The 25,586-nt window shown below is 35.9% G+C and overlaps 2 protein-coding genes across 2 annotated transcripts; both read left to right on the top strand.

Moving 5' to 3' along the window:
* The first annotated feature begins 748 nt into the window (after positions 1 to 748).
* Positions 749 to 4,825, top strand: LOC133326985 (uncharacterized). The gene is made up of 5 exons (XM_061535591.1): positions 749 to 760; positions 1,152 to 1,268; positions 3,325 to 3,837; positions 3,951 to 4,040; positions 4,202 to 4,825. The coding sequence occupies exons 1-5, from the start codon at positions 749 to 751 to the stop codon at positions 4,823 to 4,825; spliced, it is 1,356 nt and encodes a 451-aa protein (XP_061391575.1).
* Positions 4,826 to 4,913: 88 nt separating this feature from the next.
* LOC133326986 (uncharacterized) lies at positions 4,914 to 11,174 on the top strand. The gene is made up of 2 exons (XM_061535592.1): positions 4,914 to 4,926; positions 10,951 to 11,174. The coding sequence occupies exons 1-2, from the start codon at positions 4,914 to 4,916 to the stop codon at positions 11,172 to 11,174; spliced, it is 237 nt and encodes a 78-aa protein (XP_061391576.1).
* The last annotated feature ends 14,412 nt before the right edge of the window (positions 11,175 to 25,586 follow it).

The raw sequence follows: 25,586 nt of genomic DNA, 5'->3' as shown, positions 1-25,586 counted from the left end.
TGGTCCCAAAAAATCAAACACACGTGTACACATTTCATCCCACACACACACACACATACATCCCTAACTTTCATCAACAAACGGAAATAAACAATATTAGAAGGAAATCATGTTTTCAGGGTTAATAACCTTTGCTAAGACGACTAACAAATTCCGAACAACAACATCCGACACAAAAAGACAAATTTCTTAGAATCGAAGGAAGGAAAGAAATTTGGCAAAAAATAAAGTTCACAATAAGAAGTCAGTCAGGTCGGATGGCTGGCAAGAAGTCAGCACTGTCACTTTAACACATTCCCAGGTGAAATACATTACAAATGTTTCCCAAAAATTCCTATGGAGTTAAGGTTAGAAAAGGCAAGGGGTGGTATGGGGAGCATATATATCATTTATTCTTAAAGATTTCTTGTCTACCCCCCGTGGAGTGGGGAGGTATTTTATCAGTTCCATTTGTATTTTTTTTCTTTTTGGTAATTGCGTGACTTGTTGGGTTAAAGCCGCTCGATTTGCCACAGTTCCACTTTCTTTTTTTTTTGGCAAAGTCAAAATAAAGTTTTGATTTGCAACTATAACAACAACCTATAACTGAGTTTTCTTCAATAGTATTGAGAGAAAATTTATTACGATTTAGTAACAATTACACGGATCACCGAAGGGAATTGTTATAAGGAAAAAATAGGGTCTTTGTTGCTACTGAAAATAACTCAACGGAAAATAGTTTGAAAATAAATTTCGAATATTTACTAGGATGGCTCCAAAGGTAATTACTTGTCTCAGATCCCATTTTCATATACTGTAAAAATTATATTGAAATTTAAACCTGACTTAAAATTGTTTAATTGTCCAATCCAAAGTATTTTATTTTGTCTTCTAATTTCCTAAAATTTTCGTTACATCCTAATACACATTTATTTATGTTCTAAATGTGTGTTTTATTTGTCTCGACCCATTGTGTATCACGTTTTAGCCATTTATTTATTTCTTTTGGCACCCAAGGGCTAAATAATTATAGCCAATTATAATGGTTAATAAATTTTTGAGAAAAAAATAATTGTTTTGTGAAGTTGTTTTCGTTGTCAAATAGATTTATCTAATTTATTGCCAATAAAAATAATAATAAATTATGTTTCGGTCTCTTCTCTCTTTTGCAGTACTATGAATTAATGGTTAAACACTGCCCATGGGGAAAACCAGGTGGAGGTGCCCCAAACATTGATATAAGGCGCAAGGATATAACAGCTGCTGGATTGCATTCAACACAACCAATTGTGAGTATAAACAAATAAAAAAGTAATACTATATTCAAGGTTTTATACTTCGCCAAAAATAATCTTCAAAAATCCTCTTCAAAAATATTCTTTAAAAATCCACGCCTAAAGGGCTCTTAATCCCTTGAAAAATATTCTTTAAAAATCCACGCCTAAAGGGCTCTTAATCCCATGAAAAATATTCTTTAAAAATCCACGCCTAAAGGGCTCTTAATCCCTTGAAAAATATTCTTTAAAAATCCACGCCTAAAGGGCTCTTAATCCCTTGAAAAATATTCTTTAAAAATCCACGCCTAAAGGGCTCTTAATCCCTTGAAAAATATTCTTTAAAAATCCATGCCTAAAGGGCTCTTAATCCCTTGAAAAATATTCTTTAAAAATCCACGCCTAAAGGGCTCTTAATCCCTTGAAAAATATTCTTTAAAAATCCACGCCTAAAGGGCTCTTAATCCCTTCAAAAATATTCTTTAAAAATCCACGCCTAAAGGGCTCTTAATCCCTTGAAAAATATTCTTTAAAAATCCACGCCTAAAGGGCTCTTAATCCCTTGAAAAATATTCTTTAAAAATCCACGCCTAAAGGGCTCTTAATCCCTTGAAAAATATTCTTTAAAAATCCACGCCTAAAGGGCTCTTAATCCCTTGAAAAATATTCTTTAAAAATCCACGCCTAAAGGGCTCTTAATCCCTTGAAAAATATTCTTTAAAAATCCACGCCTAAAGGGCTCTTAATCCCTTGAAAAATATTCTTTAAAAATCCACGCCTAAAGGGCTCTTAATCCCTTGAAAAATATTCTTTAAAAATCCACTCCTAAAGTGCTCTTAATCCCTTCAAAAATATTCTTTAAAAATCCACGCCTAAAGGCCTCTTAATCCCTTAAAAAATATTCTTTAAAAATCCACGCCTAAAGGCCTCTTAATCCCTTAAAAAATATTCTTTAAAAATCCACGCCTAAAGGCCTCTTAATCTCTTAAAAAATATTCTTTAAAAATCCACGCCTAAAGGCCTCTTAATCCCTTAAAAAAATATTCTTTAAAAATCCACGCCTAAAGGCCTCTTAATGCCTCCAAAAATATTCTTTAAAAATCCACGCCTAAAGGCCTCTTAATCCCTTAAAAAATATTCTTTAAAAATCCACGCCTAAAGGCCTCTTAATGCCTCCAAAAATATTCTTTAAAAATCCACGCCTAAAGGCCTCTTAATCCCTTAAAAAAATATTCTTTAAAAATCCACGCCTAAAGGCCTCTTAATGCCTCCAAAAATATTCTTTAAAAATCCACGCCTAAAGGCCTCTTAATGCCTCCAAAAATATTCTTTAAAAATCCACGCCTAAAGGCCTCTTAATGCCTCCAAAAATATTCTTTAAAAATCCACGCCTAAAGGCCTCTTAATGCCTCCAAAAATATTCTTTAAAAATCCACGCCTAAAGGCCTCTTAATGCCTCCAAAAATATTCTTTAAAAATCCACGCCTAAAGGCCTCTTAATGCCTCCAAAAATATTCTTTAAAAATCCACGCCTAAAGGCCTCTTAATGCCTCCAAAAATATTCTTTAAAAATCCACGCCTAAAGGCCTCTTAATGCCTCCAAAAATATTCTTTAAAAATCCACGCCTAAAGGCCTCTTAATGCCTCCAAAAATATTCTTTAAAAATCCACGCCTAAAGGCCTCTTAATGCCTCCAAAAATATTCTTTAAAAATCCACGCCTAAAGGCCTCTTAATGCCTCCAAAAATATTCTTTAAAAATCCACGCCTAAAGGCCTCTTAATCCCTTAAAAAATATTCTTTAAAAATCCACGCCTAAAGGCCTCTTAATCCCTTAAAAAATATTCTTTAAAAAATCACGCCTAAAGGCCTCTTAATCCCTTAAAAAATATTCTTTAAAAATCCACGCCTAAAGGCCTCTTAATCCCTTAAAAAATATTCTTTAAAAATCCACGCCTAAAGGCCTCTTAATTCCTTCAAAAATATTACTTAAGGCCTCATATACTAAGGCCTCATTCTCCCTTAAAATTTTAAATAAATCCGAACCTGATTTTTAAAATCCTTTATTTCAGAGTACAACCCATCGTTTGGCCTCACTGCCTCCCTGTCGTTTCAGTGATTATTTTCTCAAACACAAACGATGCTTCGATCCCGGTGCAGCCTATCATCCGCATCACTATCATCATCATTCGGTGCCACGTCTGACCACTCACACCCATACAGTCCAGCATGTATCCGATCGTCCGGTAATAGGTGGGGCCACCAGTATGGTAACCTTGTGTGATATACCCACAACAGCTACCAGTGGAGCTGGTGGTCCAACACCTGCTGGTGGTAAGAATGCCGAAAGTTTACAAATCACCCTTAAAGATCACCCCTCAATGTCGTTTCGTAATAAAGGTCATGTAGACATTGAAGTCCGTTATAAGCCGACAGCGGCCGGTAAGGGTAAACCAATGTTGGAGAAAATTGTAGTCACCGAAAGTGATAAATGTCCAATTGTAGAAGAGAAACGGGGCTGTGGGGCTTCAGTGGGTCCACATGGTTTGAAGCAGAAGAAAACGTTGGAGAAAATCGAGAAACCGGTGAGAATGGTTTACTGCATGCCCATGTGTGTACGCTTGTGATATTATTTGTTGTTGTTTTTCTTGTTCTTCTCCTCCTTTTTCTTCTTTCTATGTTTGGTATTTTGTATTAGGCTAGCAAAGATCCCTGGGGTAAACCGGGTCCGGGTGGCAAACCATGGCGTAGTCCCAAATCGGTGGGAACGACTTTTATGAAGTCACTGGTATGTTGGGAGGGAAGTAGGGATTTTCGAACGGGACCAGTAATAAGAGTCCCCACCATTCGTGGTAGATGACTATGCGGTTTCATTGTTTCCTATATAATTTTTCTTATAAGTTAGATTATCCTTGTAAAATCTTATGAAATCTCTCTTTTTTATTTCAGGGTTGGACCAACAAAGAAATGCTCAAAGAATTGGATCAGGATAATCCCGTTACCCCAGCCGAAAAGCCCACATTCCGTAAATCCCGTGCCACACGAAAAGCCACCCGCTGTTGTGACATGTGTACATGTAAGTGCCCGGCCATGACAAGTAGTCCCATTAAACCGCTACAAAAAACTGCAGCACCTGCAAAATCGACAATAACAGCAGCAAATGAAACGAAACCGAAAATCTGTCCACGAATGATGCGTCATAACAAGGCTGCTGCCACTGCTGATACCACAACTGATAATAGCGCTCATCCCACAAATAGACAATGTCATGGTGGTGATGCCACAGCCACCATCACCACCAATGGTAATGGTGTGGAATTGGTGCCACTGTTGGCACGTCGTCGTGCCTATAATCGCCCCATTAGTCTTTCGACAACGGACATAACAAAGCGAACAGCCTCCAATGATAGGTACGCATCCAAAATGCCACAAAAGTGTCACCACAGCAACATCTGTCTGAACAATCTGCAACAGAGCTGCAACAATAACAATAGCAATAACAACAACAACCATAAAATCAATAACATTGCCACCACATGTTGCTTGAAAAAGTTCACATTGCATATTCGTTAGTTTGTTGTTTTCGTTTTTTCTCAGTAGTTTAGAAAAAGTTTGTAGAAATATTTTAAAACAATTTTGAAAATTAAGAAAAAAATACATAATGATTTCGAAGTGTAAGATTTCAAAATTTCCTAATTATTCAGAGAGATTGGCATTTCAATTATGGATGTATCGTTTATCTTTGTAGTTTGTTGTAGTTGTTTGTAAAGTCATTTCAAATCATATCCCAAATTCATTGAACATATTTCATCATTAATAGAAATCATTTCATATAAATATTTCCAATAAAATGCGACATCTTAATAAAAGATTTCCCATATAGGGCAGACAGAAACCTTTTATAGATAAACAAACATTTATATGCCTTCATTCAGAATTAATAGCCCCACATTTTTTTATAAAAATCAAAGACTAAAGGCCTCATAGCCACTGAGAAAAATATTTTTTAATAAAAATTCTCAAAGAATAATTCCTTAAAATCTGCTCTTCAATTTCTAACAATTAATTTATATCCGTTAAAATCCACAATTAAATGTCGAATAGCCCCTCAAATATTCCCATGAGATGTCCGCTATTCAAGGAATATTAATCCCTTGAAAATATGCCTTATACGATCTAATAGTCCCAGGAAAAGAATTAACTTAAAAATCCACGCTTAATAACAATATTTTTTCCCCTCCAAAATATTTTTTGAAAATTTAAGATTTAATATTCCCTCAAAAATATCGCTAAAAATCCAAGATAAAATGTCTACAATCTCTGGATATTTCAAAAACCCCATGCTTAAAGGTGTACGTGTAATGGCCTAATAGTCCTTACTAAACGTTAAGTTCTGTCGGGCCTTTTTTATATCCTCCAAGATGAAATGGATTGGTAAATTTTTTGTAGGAAGATTTCTCATCCAATGAGAAATAAATTATACCCAATTCTGGTAAAAAAGGGTTCATAATCCCCAAAATATCGAAATAAACCTGGTTGCCGTTATATTGAGGATATCGTAAAAACGACACCAAACTAGATTCAAAATACCAAAGTACCATACCTGGAAGATTCTGTTATATGCGGGCTGTCATAAAAAGTGTACCAATATTGTTAATTTTTGACTTTTGTTACACTCCACCATAGGTATACTGACAGTTACTTGCAATGAAGATTCCAAAATAACGTGGTGTTGAGGATTTTTCCTAAGTCGGAGTCGATTTCTAAATGTGGACCGATATAGCTCATTTTCGAATCTAACCTTTAAGTTTTGTGTCTTGATACCCTCCGAATTCAATATTGTTTAGGGTATAAACTGACAACGTTATATATAGGGACAACCTCAAAACGCGATACCAATCAGAGACATTTTATTTTAAACGAATTCAGTTGACGCCCGCGTTCAATAACCATAAGATACTGAAAATTTGGGGAGTACCGTTGTATGGGAGATACCTCGAAAATTGAACCAATGTTGATAATTTTTGGTGGGACGATTTTGTACCCAATCAAAGCTCAGCACACCAAACTATAAGTAATTCGATCAAATTTGTCAAAAAATTTGATCGAATTCGGAGATTATGGGGGTACCATAATTTATAAAGTTTAAAATAGTGTCCAAAATCGCTGAAATGCCGTAATCTTGAAGGTACTATTATATATTGGGGCTACCAAAGCGTAGCTATATCGATCCACGCTTTGGTAGCCCCCATACAATGGCACCTCCAATTTTGCGTTATTTAAGGGAACTTGACCTGTCTGCAGTCAAAAAAAACCTATGAAAAATTTTATCACTATATCTCAATTCCTTCAGATGATAGCGGGTAGTTCGTCTTAGAATTTGACCCTGATTCAGAATATATATATATATATATATATATGGGGTCAGAAATAATATTTCGATGAGTTATAAATGGAATAACGAAATTTATATACCCTCCATACTCCTGTGCATAAAAATCAATTTTGAAAGGACTAATGGCCTCTCAAAAATTCTGTCTTTTAAATGATTATTTCTTTTAAATAGTATTTTCTGAAGAACCAGCAGATCGATTGACGTGGATTTTTAAAGAAAAATTTCAGCAGGGCCAGCAGATAAATTAGCGTGAATTTGCAAAGGATATTTTCTGAATAACCTTTTAAGCGTGAGTTTTTAAGACATACACACATTCTGAAGTATCAGCAGAACAAGAAGCACATATTTTTTCTAAGAAACCGTGAGACAAAGAAAAGCTGATTTTCATTTTCAAGCGAGGATTTTTGAAGAAGATATTCTGAAGAACAGACTGGAAGCCTGAGTTTATGTAAGATATTTTGGAACATTTATTTTTAGTGAATATATTCTGAAGGATATATAGAAGTAGGAATGACCTGAAAATTTGAAAAGAATAGGAATGACCTGAAATTTTGAAAATAATATATATTTAAGTCTAGAATGATGTGTGTTAAATTTCCTGAAATCGTTGAAATCGGTTCAGATTTAGATATAGCTTCTATATCTGACCAAATGAAAAAATTAGTATAGGTTACAGAATGAAATGTTTATGGATCCAATTTCGTTTTGCTGGTCCTTTAAAAATGCGACGTCTGTTAGGATTTATCTGTTGAATATATCCAAAGTGGTGAAGGGATCATATAGTCGGCCCCGTCCGACTTTACTACTTTCCTTACTGGTTTAATTTACATTTTCTGGACCAGTATATCGGACAGTGTCGATTTTTAAAGAAAATTTCATCGATTTTTTAAAAAGACGCTGCAGGGTATTGTGTCTTTGTGTATATGTTTGCAAGAGGCAAAAGGAAAGGATAATCACTTTCTGAGTCGATTTATGCATGTTCGTCCGTCTGTCTGTACATGTTAAATTGTAAAAAATGCGAACTCGATGAAATTTGGCACAGCTCATTTATTTGGCCCAAGCAAAAACCTTATTGAAATTGGGAAAAATCCCATATATATTTTCGTCCGATTTTATGTAAATTGTGCACTATAGACCCAAAGTGTGTCCGATTGGCACACAATTTTGTACTATGTACTGAAGTTAATATAAATTAATCTCTGGCAAGTTTCGTTGAAATCGGTTCAGATTTTAGGTTGCACCAAACTCCTAATGTTTGTCCGATTGACACGAAATTTTTCACAACGTATAAAATTGAGACTATAATGTCTAGGGTGTCTTATTAAGACCGAATTGCGTGTGTTAATTTTGATTAACATCGATTTATTCTCTGAAGAACCAGTAGATCTAGCATAGTCTTGTAAAACATATTTTCGGGAGATCCAAAAAAAAAAAAAAAAACCAGTGAGCGGAGCAGTATAGTCGGACGGGGCCGACCATACGATACCCTACACAACTACCACGGAACTCATATTTTCTGCGGATGTTTATTCCGAGACTGGGCAATATTTCGTGAAATTTGCACCCTCTTGCCCGATTAGAGGTAAACAGCACCTCTTCCTCACACTGACATATTTTCCGAATATTACGAGTATTCAGTACAGCTATTGTCCAGATTCCCTTCACCGTGGGTTGTGTTGTGATGTTCAGCTTTCATTTGAGGTCTATAGATCGACTCGAGAATAACACAAAAAATTAAGTTTTCGGTCCACTTCATTCCAAAATTATTATCTGATCATCACCGAAAATTATAGGCGTTGTCCTTGACCATAACTGGAACCTCATGGAACATTTCAAAGCGATCAGCGCTATAATTCCGCTCTCCAGAGTGATAATGGGTTACTAAATAATATACGAATACGGAGATACCTGTAAATATTTAGGTGTAACTCCCACATCCGAGCACATACAACAATATAATTGGTCTCAAGTTAAAGGTCAACCACTCCTCTAAGATATAATATCAACTTCTCGGGTATATGTCCTTCAGGGGCAAATATATACGCCATAGAATACAAATTTTGTCATTTTTCACACAAAAGTCAGGGTCCATTTGACCCGCTAAATATTGACCGATCTTTCTCCAAACTGGCATGCTTATTCTTTGGCCCGATCCGCTTCTCCATGCAAAATTTCACGATGTTCGGACCATTGTTGCGGCCTCTGGAGCGACCAGAAAAACCGACAAAAATTTAGTATTTGGTCCATTTCATCCCCTAAATATTAACCGATCTTTCCCAAAAACAATAGGGGTCTTCATTGGCCAGAACCCATCCTACATGCAAAATTTAGTGAAGATTGGTCCATAACTGTGGCCTGTATCGTGTTTACAAATTATAATGGACAGACGGACGGACGGACACACATGTCTAGATCGACTCAGCTAGTCGAGATATGACGATCGGTATACTTAAAGATGGGTCTAGGACCAATATTTCGCGGCGTTACAAACTTTTGGGGCTGCACAAAGCTATAATACCCTGACAACATAGTTGTGTAGGGTATAAAAATGCTGGAAGACCCATTAGGTTTGACAAAATCGGAAAGTCGACTTTTTAGTCAAATGGAAAAATCGAAATATCTAAAAGTCGAATTTTACGTTCAACTACGTATCCCAATAACGATCCAGGGGACCTTTAGATCAGATAACAAAACACCAAATCGATAAACGTGGATTTTTTTAAGAATATTTTTCGAAGAAACCAGCAGTCCTATGAGCTGGGATTTTTATACCCTTCGCCTAATAACCATAAAGCGAAAGGTATAAACATCCAAGCCTTTGAGCCCCCAATCGTTCCCGTTATCATAGAACGATTTTCTGTGCAAAGATTTAATGCAACTATCATAAATGGGATATGAACAAAATTTGACCTCGGCACATTCTTGCGTTCCGGAAATTCAATATATTCTTTCCGAGAAATAAAAATCCCATATTAAGAAAAGCAAATAGAATATCGGCCAAAAAATCACTGGATTTAAATCAACTATAGACTATATATAGGCTTATCTCTAGACAAATACGTAGATTTTGGAAATATTCGTCCAACGTCTCATCTAGATTCGCCGAATTTTTTTCTGATGACGGGACAGAGTTTTTGGAGGATGATAAGCATATTGGCCAAAAATAAAAAATTTAAATAAACCCATATTAGGCACATCCCCAATATAAATGTCCGGTCCCTTTCTTAAATATGACTGTAATTTGGCATACCGGATTCATGGAGGCAAAAAATCTTTAAAGAAATTTGACGATATCTGATGTTTTATGTTTTGTCAAGTTCTTAGTCCAGCATATAACCTGATTGCCTGTAAACGAAGAACCTAACCTAGTTGAGCATGGCCGAACATTACTATGTTTTTACTTGTTAAATACATTTTTCTGAATTGTGCATGTTTATGTTGAAGGCATATAGAGAATGTTAATGTTATTTAAAATCTTTATCTTATCATCTTGCATGCATGAACATGACGTTTTATAATTGAAACCCCATTCAACATCATAAAAAAAACTGTAAATATTTGCAGATCTAAGCTTTTTCCACTTTTCATTACATATTCATAATTGTTGTGTGAAATGTCTTTCCATTTCTTTGATATATCTATTTGTCTATTTTTCTTCTTCTTCTCTTTTTACAAATATCTATGTGTGCGTGTCTTAATACAATTGCTTTATTTATATATGTGTGCCTTTAAATGTTATTAAATAAAAACTCCATAGAATTGTAACGATTGTAATTCAATTAAAATTGAAGAAAAATTAATTAGATACATCATCAGCAAAAATAACAACAACTACAACTACAAGAAAACAGCCAACTATAAATAAACTCATCAGACAGAATCTCTCATCATTACTCTGAAATAATTTCAAGAATTTAGGTTAGCAAATTAATTACTAGGAATTGTAATAATGCTTAGAGCTAAAAAAACAAAGCAAAAAAGAAACAATTAATCTACTCAACTTCTAAAACCAGAAACTAACATTTATTTCAACTTATCCGCAACATTTATCCACCCAAACAACCAATCCATTCATACATCACCGACATCACTGATTCTGAATAAAACATTGCAATTCAATCAACAACAAAAACAACAAATCACCAAACAAAACCAACAACTGCCGTCATATCAAATTACTGGCCATCATTTCAACGGCTGCCAATAAAACTGACTCACTACCCTGCTACAACTGCAACAAATTGCTGGTCGTCCTCGTTGCCACCACCAAACATTAGACTCCATACTTCGGATGGTATTGGAGTTTCATCGAATCTATTGTATCAGCATGACCTCAACACCCAGGTAGCCATGAAACGACGTTCAATCAGTTTGGCTCGCCAGTATGACCGGGAATTGGCCAATCAACACTTTATGACCTTTGATACGTTTTGGGGTCGGCCAGGTCATGGCGCCCAGGCGGGCACAACGAGAAAATTAAAATTGAATAATTTACTTTACGGGACACCAGGTTGTACATCGGACTAGCGATGGTGTTACACACACAACAACAACAACAGCGGCAACAACCATAACGACAGTTCCCTTGCCGCTGTGAAACCCGAAGTTGGACCTCTGCATACATATTGCCGTGTTTAATTTTTTAATAGAATAAGTTAATTATTTGTTTTTGTTATTAACACTGTCACATCATTATTTGTAGAGTGTCGTATGCCATAGTCTGCATCAGAATGGTGCAGAATGGCCATTTTAATTATGTTTAAATGTTTAAGTCCGTATGTATGTATTTTCCCCGCTATTCATCTCTCCTATTAGATCTTAAGCCAATTGTAAAGGAAACTTTTATCAACTTTCCCCGTAGAAAGATGTTAAAATGTTGCAAAAAATCCAAAACGACGGGCAGACATACCATCTGACAGATATTGCACTATAATATCAACTAGAAAATATAGAGATGACGAATGGGAAATATTGAAGAATTAAAAAATAAATTCTCACTAAAATATATGATCATCTAAAGAGAGAAGATCTTCTAAAAGACCTGTAAAATTATTCTAAGGAAAAATGACCTTTTATAGGTTTTCCAAGAAAAGAACACCATTTATGGGTCCTCTAAAAATAGGGGGTCTTTTATAGGTCCTCTAAATATAGAAGATCGTTTGCGGTTTATCTTTTTATAACGAATCTTCTGTATGCTATAGATGACCTTCTATAGCACAAGGAATCTCGTGTCTATATAACGAGCTTCCTGTAGGTCCTCTTATGTAAAGGAACTTCTAAAGGTTCTCTGCATATAGACGACATTTTATATATATACAACCTATAGGATTTCGATATTTATGGAGGAACATCTAGAGGCTCTCTATTCATTAATAATCGTCAAAAGGATATCTACATGTTGAGGATCTTTTATCGATTCTTTATGTATAGAGGAACTTCTATAAGTAATCTACAGATAGATGACCTTCCATAGGTCATCTACAAATAGAGGACCTTATATAGATCCTCTACAGATAGAGGATACAGTATCTCTATACATCCTCTACAGAATGAGGACTTTCTATAAGATAGAGGTTATCAAGAGATAGAAGTCCTTCATAGATGGATGACCTTCTATGTAAACTGAACCTACAAAAGGTCCTTTTCTATAAAGGACTTAGAAGGTCATCAAAGTTTTTTATACAAGATTCCTCTATTTACAGAAGATCCATTAAAGAGCTTTATATGGTCTCCTACAAATGGTGCCTGTATAAAATGGACTTGTAGAAGTTCGTCTATGTATTTTCAGGTTCATTTCTTTAAAACAACGAGGGCTACTATATATATTTCTGGGCTAATAATGGAAATCACATCTTTCATAAATTATATATATTATTGCTCAGAATCAAATATATGTCGGTTTAGTGCTACTTCTTACTACATGTTCGGCATTTAAAATGGAATATATTTTAGTCCACGTATTGGCACAGACCCCGGTACCACAACCGCACAAGAGTCGATTTTTTTGGTATTTTGGGTCTCGTTTCTCAATCGCTTAGCTGCGATTTGGTACTTAGGGTTTCTAATTGGGTAGCAAATGCACCTACCAGAAAATTTCCACCAACCAAATTTTCCTAGTTTGGAGAATTACGAAGTAGCTGTAATTTGGTACACCGTTCAGGGTCGAAGTCTAATTTTCAATCAAAGTGTCTATATTTGGTATTCTTGGCCCCAATTTAGAACAGGTATTTTGTATGTCCACCTCATGGTGAAGGGATGACATGTTAGACCCATACTTTATCGTTTTCTGTCGAAGAACTTTTTCCACTCCGATTGAGTCACCTCTAAGACATGGCTCTTGAACGTCGAAAGCGACGCTTTTCTGGAGACGAATATCTTTTACCACGCATTTCTGTATCTGCGAGATTAAAAATAAGTCATAGGGCTGATGACCCATCAATTGCATATGGTGGTCGGTCATTTTTGTCGCTGGCATTGTTTCGTTTCCTATTCTATTTCTTTCAATTTTTGGCAAAGATTTTCGGGTTGCAAAGATGATGAGCCATCAATTTCGCATTTTGACCGTTCCAAAAAAGCTGCCTTGAGCCGATGTGTGAGATCTCGCATAATCATGGTGCCCAGTGATTCCTTTCTTATTCATCGCTATTCGATTGTTTTCTTAAGACTTCAGACAGATGTGCGGGAATAAAATGAAGTCTTAGGATAACGAATCAGTGCTATACGGCTCTTCCGTCCTAACGACTACACTTTTTGGCGGCTGAAAAACGTACAGTTGTAGACGATATGAGAGAGATCGCTCTTCAAAATCAGGAGCTGTATGGGTAATCCGCTGCACCAAATCTATGTGTTTACCATTGTAAAACGATCGGGTTTGAGTCGATGTGTGCAAGCTTGCATTGTCATCTTGGACAATAAGGCGTCTTCTCTTATTCGTTTTCGAATTTCTACGAAGACTTCAAACCGTTATGCGGGAATAAAAAGAAACCATAAGGTGTCAAGTCTGGTTTATAATTCCACATTTTGACCGGTCACTTTTGGTGCTGGTTTGAGCCGATGTGTGAGAGATCTATTTACTATGGTGTACAGTGAATCGAACAAAACCTTTATTATATTTGGGTCTTCGAAGACTCACACGGTCGCTTCCATATTTTTCAAAATTCATTTGCATCCATGCCTTTTTTAGCGATTTTCACATTTGCTGAATTTTTATTGCCCTCCTTACCATGGATTCTAAGTAATTTCCCGACTTTGCGAATTGTTGACAGGCCTAGGGCTAGTTAGGTCGTAACAAAACCCGTCAAAAGTTGTCTCACGAAAATGTTTTACTGATTCTAAGAAACACAACACATTGTCATACGTCAGAACATACTGAGCTCCTTTATTCTAAAAAATGTCAATCTTTTTAAATCTCAGATGACACCAGGCCTATGTCAGAAATATATATGTGTGGTAGCCAACATATCTCCCTCTTCGACATCTCTATTAACCAAATAAAAAGAAATATTCCTAAAGGTAATAGTTTTGAACTATTTCACTTGTAAAGAACACGACGAACATGGCAATAACTGTAACACACAAAAAACAACAACATATATATATATATATATATATATATATAATAAGTTCCGAAAAAACTGAAACATTGTTATGGCTTTTTTTGTTAAATTTTTATACCCTACACAACTATGTTGTCAGGGTATTATAGCTTTGTGCAGCCCCAAATGTTTGTAACGCCGCGAAATATTGCTCATAGACCCACCTTTAAGTATACCGATCGTCATATCTCGACTAGCTGAGTCGATAGAGACATGTGTGTCCGTCCGTCCGTCCGTCCGTCTGTCCATTATAATTTGTAAACACGATACAGGCCACAGTTATGGACCAATCTTCACGAAATTTTGCATGTAGGTTGGGTTCTGGCCAATGAAGACCCCTATTGTTTTTGGAAAAGATCGGTTAATATTTAGGGGATGAAATGGACCAAATACTAAATTTTTGTCGGTTTTTCTGGTCGCTCCAGAGGCCGCAATAATGGCCCGAACATCGTGAAATTTTCCATGGAGAAGGGGATCGGGCCAAAGAATAAGCATGCCTGTTTTTATAAAGATCGGTCAATATTTAGCGGGTCAAATGGACCCTGACTTTTGTGTGAAAAATTACAAAATTTGTATTATATAGCGTATATATTTACCCCTGAAGGACATAGACCCGAGAAGTTTATATTATATCCAAGAGGAGTCGTTGACCTTTAAATTAATACCAATTATATTGTTGTATGTGGTCGGATGTGGGAGTTACACCTAAATATTTACAGGTATCTCCGTATTCGTATATTATTTAGTAAGCCATTATCACTCTAGAGAGCGGAACTATAGCGCAGATCGCTTTGAAATGTTCCAAGAGGTTCCAGTTATGGTCAAGAATAACGCCTATAATTTTCGGTGATGATCAGACAATAATTTTGGAATGAAGTGGAGCGAAAACTTAATTTTTGGTGTTATTTTCGAGTCGATCTATAGACCACAAATGAAAGCCGAACATCACAACACAACCCACGGTGAAGGGAATCTGGACAATAGCTGTACTGAATACTCGTAATATTCGGAAAATATGTCAGTGTGAGAAAGAGGTGCTGTTTACCTCTAATCGGGCAAGAGGGTGCAAATTTCACGAAATATTGCCCAGGCTCGGAATAAACATCCACGACAATTTGAGTTCCGTGGTAGTTGTGTAGGGTATCGTATGGTCGGGCCCGTCCGACTATACTGCTCCGCTCACTGGTTTTTTTTTAATTTTGTGTGAGAGTTTTTTTTTTGGAATTTTCCATTATATTACGTACAGAAATTCCTAAGTGTTTTTTTTGTTCATAATTTTGCACATTTTATGTCGCACACACGCATACTCACACAGACTTAAAAATAAAGTTTGAGAAATTTCTTAGTGGCATAGAAAAACATAATTTAATTTAAAATGTACATAATGAAAATGTATTAAGAAAATGTTTAAATAAATGTGGAAAAGAAAATTTGATATACAAAACTGAAGATGTTTTAAATTAAAATTCCATAAAATTTGAAAAACATGGACCTGACGTGAATGATGACAGATTAATGGTTATTTTATACAGAGTGGAACAGTAATATTTTCAAGGGCCAACAATGCAAAGGGCAAAGATTTTTTAAAGAATATTTTTCAACCCACCATCAAGGCTGTAGGCATGGATTTCTTAAAGAATATTTTCGTAGGACCTAAAAGGCTATAGGCGTGGCTTTTATAAAGAATATTTTCGTAGGACCATCAAGGCTATAGGCGTGGATTTCTTAAAGAATATTTTTGTAGGACCATCAAGGCTATAGGCGTGGATTTCTTAAAGAATATTTTTGTAGGACCATCAAGGCTATAGGCGTGGATTTCTTAAAGAATATTTTCATAGGACCATCAAGGCTATAGGCGTGGATTTCTTAAAGAATATTTTCGTAGGACCATCAAGGCTATAGGCGTGGATTTCTTAAATAATATTTTCATAGGACCATCAAGGCTATAGGCGTGGATTTTTAAAAAAAATATTTTCGTAGGACCATCAAGTCTATAGGCGTGAATTTCTTAAATAATATTTTCGTAGGACCATCAAGGCTATAGGCGTGGATTTCTTAAAGAATATTTTTGTAGGACCATCAAGGCTATAGGCGTGGATTTTTAAAAAAATATTTTCGTAGGACCATCAAGTCTATAGGCGTGGATTTCTTAAATAATATTTTCATAGGACCATCAAGGCTATAGGCGTGGATTTCTTAAATAATATTTTCAAAGGACCATCAAGGCTATAGGCGTGGATTTCTTAAAAAATATTTTCGTAGGACCATCAAGGCTATAGGCGTGGATTTCTTAAGGAATATTTTCGTAGGACCATCAGGGCTATAGGCGTGGATTTCTTAAATAATATTTTCGTAGGACCATCAAGTCTATAGGCGTGGATTTCTTAAAGAATATTTTCGTAGGACAATCAAGGCTATAGGCGTTGATTTCTTAAAGAATATTTTCGTAGGACCATCAAGGCTATAGGCGTGGATTTCTTAAAGAATATTTTCATAGGACCATCAAGGCTATAGGCGTGGATTTCTTAAAGAATATTTTCGTATGACCATCAAGGCTATAGGCGTGGATTTCTTAAAGAATATTTTCGTAGGACCATCAAGGCTATAGGCGTGGATTTTATAAAGAATATTTTCGTAGGACCATCAAGGCTATAGGCGTGGATTTCTTAAAAGAAATTTTCGTATGAATATTAGGCGTGGATTTCTTAAAGTAGGACCATCAAGGCTATAGGCGTGGATTTCTTAAAGAATATTTTCGTAGGACCATCAAGGCTATAGGCGTGGATTTCTTAAAGAATATTTTCGTAGGACCATCAAGGCTATAGGCGTGGATTTCTTAAATAATATTTTCGTAGGACCATCAAGGCTATAGGCGTGGATTTTATAAAGAATATTTTCGTAGGACCATCAAGGCTATAGGCGTGGATTTTATAAAGAATATTTTCGTAGGACCATCAAGACTATAGGCGTAAATTTTATAAAGAATATTTTCGTAGGACCATCAAGGCTATAAGCGTGGATTTTATAAAGAATATTTTTGTGGACCATCAAGGCTATAGGCGTGCATTTTATAAAGAATATTTTCGTAGGACCATCAAGGCTATAGGCGTGGATTTTATAAAGAATATTTTCGTAGAATATTTTCGTATTTTCGGACCATCAAGGCAAGGCTGGATTATAGGCGTGGATTTTATAAAGAATATTTTCGTAGGACCATCAAAGCTATAGGCGTGGATTTTATAAAGAATATTTTCGTGGACCATCAAGACTATAGGCGTGGATTTTATAAAGAATATTTTCGTAGGACCATCAAGACTATAGGCGTGGATTTTATAAAGAATATTTTTTACAAAGGATCAACCAAACAAGGCGTGGATTTTATAAAGAATATTTTTTACAAAGGATCAACCAAACAAGGCGTGGATTTTATAAAGAATATTTTCGTAGGACCATCAAGGCTATAGGCGTGGATTTTATAAAGAATATTTTCGTAGGACCATCAAGACTATAGGCGTGGATTTTATAAAGAATATTTTCGTAGGACCATCAAGGCTATAGGCGTGGATTTTATAAAGAATATTTTCGTAGGACCATCAAGGCTATAGGCGTGGATTTTATAAAGAATATTTTCGTAGGACCATCAAGGCTATAGGCGTGGATTTTATAAAGAATATTTTCGTAGGACCATCAAGGCTATAGGCGTGGATTTTATAAAGAATATTTTTGTGGACCATCAAGGCTATAGGCGTGGATTTTATAAAGAATATTTTTGTGGACCATCAAGGCTATAGGCGTGGATTTTATAAAGAATATTTTCGTAGGACCATCAAGGCTATAGGCGTGGATTTTATAAAGAATATTTTCGTAGGACCATCAAGGCTATAGGCGTGGATTTCTTAAAGAATATTTTCGTAGGACCATCAAGGCTATAGGCGTGGATTTCTTAAAGAATATTTTCGTAGGACCTTCAAGGCTATAGGCGTGGCTTTTATAAAGAATATTTTCCAAGGTGCCACAAGGCCAAAGGCGTGGATTTTTTAAAGAATATTTTCCAAGGTGCCACAAAGCCAAAGGCGTGGATTTTTTAAAGAATATTTTCCAAGGTGCCACAAGGCCAAAGGCGTGGATTTTTTAAAGAATATTTTCCAAGGTGCCACAAGGCCAAAGGCGTGGATTTTTTAAAGAATATTTTCCAAGGTCCCACAAGGCCAAAAGCGTGTATTTTTTAAGAATATTTTCCAAGGTCCCACAAGGCTAAAGGCGTGGATTTTTTAAAAAATATTTTCCAAGGTACCACAAGGCTAAAGGCGTGGATTTGTTAAAGAATATTTTCCAAGGTGTCACAAGGCTAAAGGCGTGGATTTTATAAAGAATATTTTCCAAGGTGTCACAAGGCTAAAGGCGTGGATTTGTTAAAGAATATTTTCCAAGGTGTCACAAGGCTAAAGGCGTGGATTTTATAAAGAATATTTTCCAAGGTGTCACAAGGCTAAAGGCGTGGATTTTATAAAGAATATTTTCCAAGGTGTCACAAGGCTAAAGGCGTGGATTTTATAAAGAATATTTTCCAAGGTGTAACAAGGCTAAAGGCGTGGATTTTATAAAGAATATTTTCCAAGGTGTCACAAGGCTAAAGGCGTGGATTTTATACAGAATATTTTCCAAGGTGTCACAAGGCTAAAGGCGTGGATTTTATACAGAATATTTTCCAAGGTGTCACAAGGCTAAAGGCGTGGATTTTATAAAGAATATCTTCAAATTTCTCATAACTCTACATTACAGTTTGAAAGGCATTGATAGAAAGCTTTTTAACATAATGTGGGATATAATTAGACGGCTGTTAGGTTACAGTGTAGTCAGATGTTAGCTTTACAGTATCTGTTAAAATGTAGGTTAGCTGTTAAGCCCCAAAAAAAACGACAAACATTTCTCGATGGGGCGATACAATGATAATTATGTTGTTTTTGTTGTTGCTGTGACAACAATACAACTACACTCTCAGTTCACATACTAACACACTTTTGTGTTTGTAGCACACACACACACTTACACATACACAGAGTGATGTAAATCAATGCTGGTTTGTTTGCTGCATGAAGAATCAAATTAAAGGCAGCAAGTCGAACGAACGAGCGAGTGAACGAACACAAACGAACAGTTAGGTTTGGAGTGGCATATTCTTAAATCGTGTATGTCGTAGTTAGTAACGGTTGTTGCCGAACGAATAAATACCATAGCTTTGATGTTGAGCATTGCAGATGGCTGTTGGTGATGCTGGTGACGACGATGATGATGGACCAAAGAACGGAAAACCTTTAGAGGCCTGAGGGGATGTTACAAAATGTGTTGGACTTCGACTGTTTTGCCGACGGAAAATAGTAAAATTCTCAAATATATTTTTTGTGTGTTTGCCACACAATCCAAATAAATCCAGGTCCATACAAACACACCTGCAGACACACATACACATATCAAACCATTGCAAAAACTGCCATGTTATGACGTTGCAGATGGCCTACCCATGAGCTGAGCAGAACATGGTCAAGGTGTGGTGATGGGAGGGAGGTAGGAATGTAAAAATTGTGATGTAAAAATTTAAACTTACAAAAAAAAAAGAGAGACACACTAACACACATATCTTCCTATACCAGTAAAATGAGTTCAGCAGGTCGATCGTCCGAGAAGAAGCGTAGTGGTCGGTACAGAAAGGGAAGTCAAATTTCGATTTCACTTTTGGTGTGTATGTATGTATGTGTGTATTTGTTTCCTTGCATTTTTTGAGTGTATTAAAAACTGAACATAAATTGAGAATTTATATTTACTTTTAATAAAAAACTTGAAGTAACCGGGGAATATGGCCGGTCATATGAACAGCAACGAATGTAAATGAACATAAAACACAATTTTCTAACTTGAAAAGGTTTGACATCAAGGGAGAACTACAGCATTGTTTGTCTTTAAACAAAAGACGAAATGGAAATTAGTTGTATTTTGTCTCTGCAGATTGGGAATGAGAGGATTAGGTTTACACTTAAATAACAAAGATGATATTAGGGCCAAACGTTTCTAGCCTTGTGGTAGCTACGAAAATATTCTTTAAAATATCCACACCTCTAGCCTTGATGTTGGGATGAAAAATATTCTTTAAAATATCCACGCTTATAGCCTTGTGGCAGCTACGAAAATATTCTTTAAAATATCCACGCCTCTAGCCTTGATGTTGGGATGAAAAATATTCTTTAAAAAATCCACGCTTATAGCCTTGTGGCAGCTACGAAAATATTCTTTACAAAATCCACGCCAATAGCCTTGTGGCAGCTACGAAAATATTCTTTAAAAAATCCACGCCAATAGCCTTGTGGCAGCTACGAAAATATTCTTTAAAAAATCCACGCCTCTAGCCTTGATGTTGGGAGGAAAATATTGTTTAAAAAATGCATCCTAATGTTTAATCCTTTTATATTGCATCAACGAAATATTCTAAACTAATATTTACCTGCAATTCCACATAATTTTCTTTGTTTGGTTTCTGAGTCCTTCGATTGTTTTTGTTTTCCTGCTCTCCATCTCTTGGTCTCTAAGGTACACCCGATTAGGTTTGACCCATGCTGCTGCTGCCGCAACACAAAAGAAATTACATTCCATTGTTTGCCAAGGATATCGAAAGACTTGGCCTTCATTGAGGCTTTTTTTGTTCCATTTGTTTGTTGTTGTTGACTCTGGACATTTTGGTTTTGTGTAAATGTTCCGTTCATTTAAAATTGCAATTAAAAAGGAAATAAGTAAATACAAATCTAATTTAGATTGTGATTGGATATTTGATTTATGTAGTTTAACGATTTATGTTCAATTGGTGTAGTGGATGGTAAAAAGACAGGCAAGGTTTGGTCAGATTTGCTTAGTATTGTTTTGTGGTTTGTGACAGTGATCAATTGATCGGATTTAATTAAGTTTGTGGGAAATGATGTTTAAATGAATCTGCTGGCCAGTTTGATGGTGTAGCAATTATACGTATATGCTGCTTATAAAAATATACTAGAAAATATAAATAATATAATTGTGGTCCACAAGAAGCATTAATAGGAACAAACTAAATGTTAGATTGTTATGTCGCATTTACGTGTTATAAATATTCTAAAAAAAATAAGTCTTCTAGAAGATTTCAAATTGTTCCTCCAAAAATATAGGAGTGTATGACCTTGTAGGGAAAATAGCATTTGGCGAGGAAACCTATAAGGTTTTCATTTTACCAGCCTATGGCTTCATTCGCCTTTCAGTTATAAGCTAAGGTTTCCAGAAAGTTCTATAAAAATATTCCTCAATGTATCGAAAAAAGCAACACTCTCGCCGCCACATGATGGTAACACAATAAACCGACTATAACTTCGAGAGTTATTGAAATTTTAAAGGGGCATTCTTGAATTAGTGTAGATTCGAATTAATTTGAAACTCAAAATTCAATTTTTTGTAACCGAGAATGGGAGTTCCTCTAAAATAAATTTTGAATAACCCAAAATATTTTTCCAGAATAGGCTACAATAGATTTACATCCGTATGATTTTACGTTAGTCTTAACACTTAACGCGTGTTTCTTCATCGAACATTAACTTTGATTCAATCTCCTGCGGGTTCTGTTACGTTCGCTAATTCTTTCCATTTTGACCATTCTTTCACATAAGAGCTCAGAGATACCTGCTTCTTCCGGAAGTAGGTCTGACTCATCCGGGAGCAGTAGAGATTGGGAAGATGACTATAGGAGGGTGGTGCAGACACATCTGTTGATCCAACATCGTAACCAACCACACGTTGAGGCACCGCAAAGGTGGAAATTGATCTGATCAGCCTAAATGAGTTCCTGAGTAATTCCGTACAATTTTTATGCATTTGAAGGTGGCGCAGTGCAGCGTAAGTGTGCTAGACTACAAAACATTTGGCTCCGGATTCAAATACCAGCGGAGAAGCAAAAAAAAAAAAATCAAAATAATTTTCGAATATTTTCAAATAGAGGCTTACTTCCTCCTTGAAATGAAATTCATTCGAATGCCCCTGACATTTTAATAAGCAACTTCGGGATCATTAGATGAGGGTAACAGAAAATATGAATTGAAGACTGTACATAATTTCAAGTAAGCGTTGTTTTGTGGGTACAGCAGACCAATAATCGACATAAGTGGAATAAAAAACAACGATTAAGAGAACTAATGCAACGACTAATCGAGTAAGATGGCGATGCTTGGTGGCTTGAGTTTGTGTGTTGATTGCAGTTTGTATGCCTTAAGACCCAAGTGTGTGGAATTACAAAAAAATTAACAATTCTGAAGTTTTTTTGGGCTACAGCAACAATATCCTAAGTTGTTTTTGAACGATCATCTTTGCCCCAACTGATCAATTTTTTTAACAAATGTCTTTATTGCGTTCTGACAAAGTATTCATGATTCGAAAAAGATGTTACGGAGGAGGCTTCTATCGGTCAGTGGAATGCAAACACGAGTGCGGTTCGGAAACTACTTAGCTTACCAATATAAGAAAATAGTTAGTTTTTCCACAAAAAAAAAAAAAAAAACACAAAAACAAAAATTATTTTTCAATATAATCTTCTGAAACGTCAATACACTTAGTCCAATGTTCTATCCTTTGATTAAAATAGTTTTCCTCAAGGTCTTCAAAATAGTCGTTTAAAACTGTAATTTTCATCTTCATTTGAGGTAAAACGCTTGCCAGCAAGGATTTTTTTAGATTTTGGGAAGAAGTAAAATTACTGGGAGCTAAATCAGGAGAACAAGCGGTCAAGTGGTTAAGCAACTCGTACTTTAATTCGTTGATTTTAGCCATTGTTAAAACACTCTTGTGCGCTGGTACGTTGTAAATTATTTTTTGTTTGTAAGCCAGGACGTTTTTCTCGAATTTGTACATTTAATTGATCCAAAAGGTTGTAAAAGTACTCTGAATTTATTGTTTCACCCTTTGGCAGATAGTCAATCAATAAAATACCGTTGAAGTTCCAAAAAACCGTTGCCATAACCTTACCAGCCGATTGAATTGTTTTTGCTTTCTTTAGGGCACTTCCTCCTGCTTCAGTCCATTGTTTGTCTCTGGATTATAGTGGTGGATCCATGTCTCATCAACAGTTATGAAACGATGCTTAAGTCAATTTTATTTCGCTAAAAACGATACAAACAAGCTTGAGAAATTTTCATACTTATGCGTTTTTGATCGACTGTTAACAAATGCAAAACGCTTTTTCCCATGTAGTTAATCATGCCAAATTAAATGGACCCGATGCGTGATATAAGCAATTTCGTGCATTTTTATTCGTCGATCATTTACTCGTAATACCATATCATGCACTATGGCTACAATTTATGTTGTTGTTGCTGTTTTTGGACGTCCACTACGTGGTTCATCTTCAATGCTTGTACGACCAAGTTCAAATTCAGCATCCCATTTTTCACTGTTGCATATGAAGGAGCACTTTCACCTAACACATTCACCATAGCATTTTTCATGCGTCTTTTTTGAACACTTTTTTCTATATGAAGGAGTTGCCAGATCGAAACAAAATTTAACATGTGTTCATAACAGATTAACAGTGAGCGGGGCAGTATAGTCGGACGACCATACGATACCCTACACAACTTCCACAGAACTCTATCTTTCTGCGGATTTTTATTACGAGCCTGGGTAATTTTTCGTTATAGTTGCACCCTCTTGTCCGATTAGAGATCAACAGCACCTCTTCCTTACATTGACATATTTTCAGAATATTACCAATATTCAGTACAGCCCTCCTAATTACTTGTTCACATTCCCTTCACATTGGGTTGTGTTGTGATGTTCGGCTTATAATTGTAGCTTATAGATCGAATCAAAAAAAATAAGTTTTCGGTCCACTTCATCCCAAAATTATTTTCTGACCATCATCGAAAATTACATGTGTTGTCCTTGACCATAAGTGGAACCTCATGGAACATTATATTTCCGTCCTCTAGTGTGGTAATGGTTTAATAAATAATATCTGAATACGTAAGCACCTGTAAATATTTGACTGTAACTCCCACATCTGAGTAGATACATCACTATATTTGGTATCAATTTAAAGTCCAACCACTCCTCTTGGATATACTATCCACTTATCGGTTCTATGACCTTCAGGAGTAAATATATACGCTGTATAATACAAAATTTTGTCATTTGTCACACAAAAGTCAGGGTCCATGACCCGCTAAATATTGACCGATCTTTATCAAAATAGGCATGCTTATTTTTTGGTTCGATTCCCTTCTCCATGTAAAAATTCGAGATGTTTGGGCCATAATTGCGGTCTCTGGAGCGACCAGAAAAACCGACAAAAATTTAGTATTTGGTCCATTCCATCCCCTAAATATTAACCGATCTGTACCAAAAACAATAGGGGTCTTCATTGGGCCGAACCCATCCTACATGCAACATTTCGTGAAGATTGGTCCAAAACTGTAGCCTGTATCGTGTTTACAAATTATAATGGACAGACGGACGGACGGACACACATGCCTAGATCGATTCAGCTAGTCGAGATATGACGATCGGTATACTTAAAGATGGGTGTAGGACCAATATTTCCCGGCGTTACAAACTCTTGGGGCTGCACAAAGCTATAATATCCTGACAACATAGTTGTGTAGGGTATAAAAATCGGCAATGACACATGAGGATAATAAAACAAGAATGGCAGGGAGTAGCATGACGCAGAGGAAAATTGCAAAATTAAACAAGCGAGGATAACAACCAATGCACAAGAGTACAAGAAGGTTATTTCTAGGCAACAATAGATGACAACCCTGTCAATGACGACATCTTCATTTTCTTAGCTTGAATGAAAACAATAATTAACGAAACCAATACAATAACCAATCGACGATATTCAGTAGAAGTCCTATGCTCTGAAGAGGAGTAACAGAGGAAAAGGTCCCCTCCAGCAAAAAATCGACATTGTTGATGTTGGGTTAGCCGGAATTTCTATATTACATGAGGTTTATAAACCTTAAGACTTGCGCATGTTTGCGACAAACTTGGGGTTTCTCAAACACTTAGGTCTACATCATATAACTTGGCCCAACACCTCGATTTTTTCCAACAATTTCTGTATTGCAGTCCGACAAGGTACTTGCGAATCGAGTTAGAGTGTATTATGTTTTGTGCATATTCTTGGAAAGTGTAGAGGGAAACAAATTAGTCCCATACTTATTCACTTTCTGGGTCTTGACACAACACATTCAATTGAACCAAACCAATTGAAAATCTTTACGATTTCATGTAAATGGCAAGACGGTTATCATGACTATATGATGCCGGATAGAAAATCTCA

This window comes from Musca vetustissima, unplaced genomic scaffold, assembly GCF_032173495.1.
Source record: "Musca vetustissima isolate MV318-11 ecotype Yass unplaced genomic scaffold, APGP_CSIRO_Mvet_v1 utg875, whole genome shotgun sequence".
In the NCBI taxonomy this organism is placed as follows: Eukaryota; Metazoa; Arthropoda; class Insecta; order Diptera; family Muscidae; genus Musca; species Musca vetustissima.
Note: the sequence above shows the minus strand (reverse complement) of the source record. Positions and strands in the feature narration are given on the sequence as shown.

What these genes read in the sequence shown, in the direction of transcription:
- LOC133326985 (XM_061535591.1), top strand. An exon ending in TGCATTCAACACAACCAATT is followed by an intron (nt 1,269 to 3,324) that starts GTGAGTATAAAC and finishes CCTTTATTTCAG; the next exon opens with AGTACAACCCATCGTTTGGC. An exon ending in CGACTTTTATGAAGTCACTG is followed by an intron (nt 4,041 to 4,201) that starts GTATGTTGGGAG and finishes TTTTTATTTCAG; the next exon opens with GGTTGGACCAACAAAGAAAT.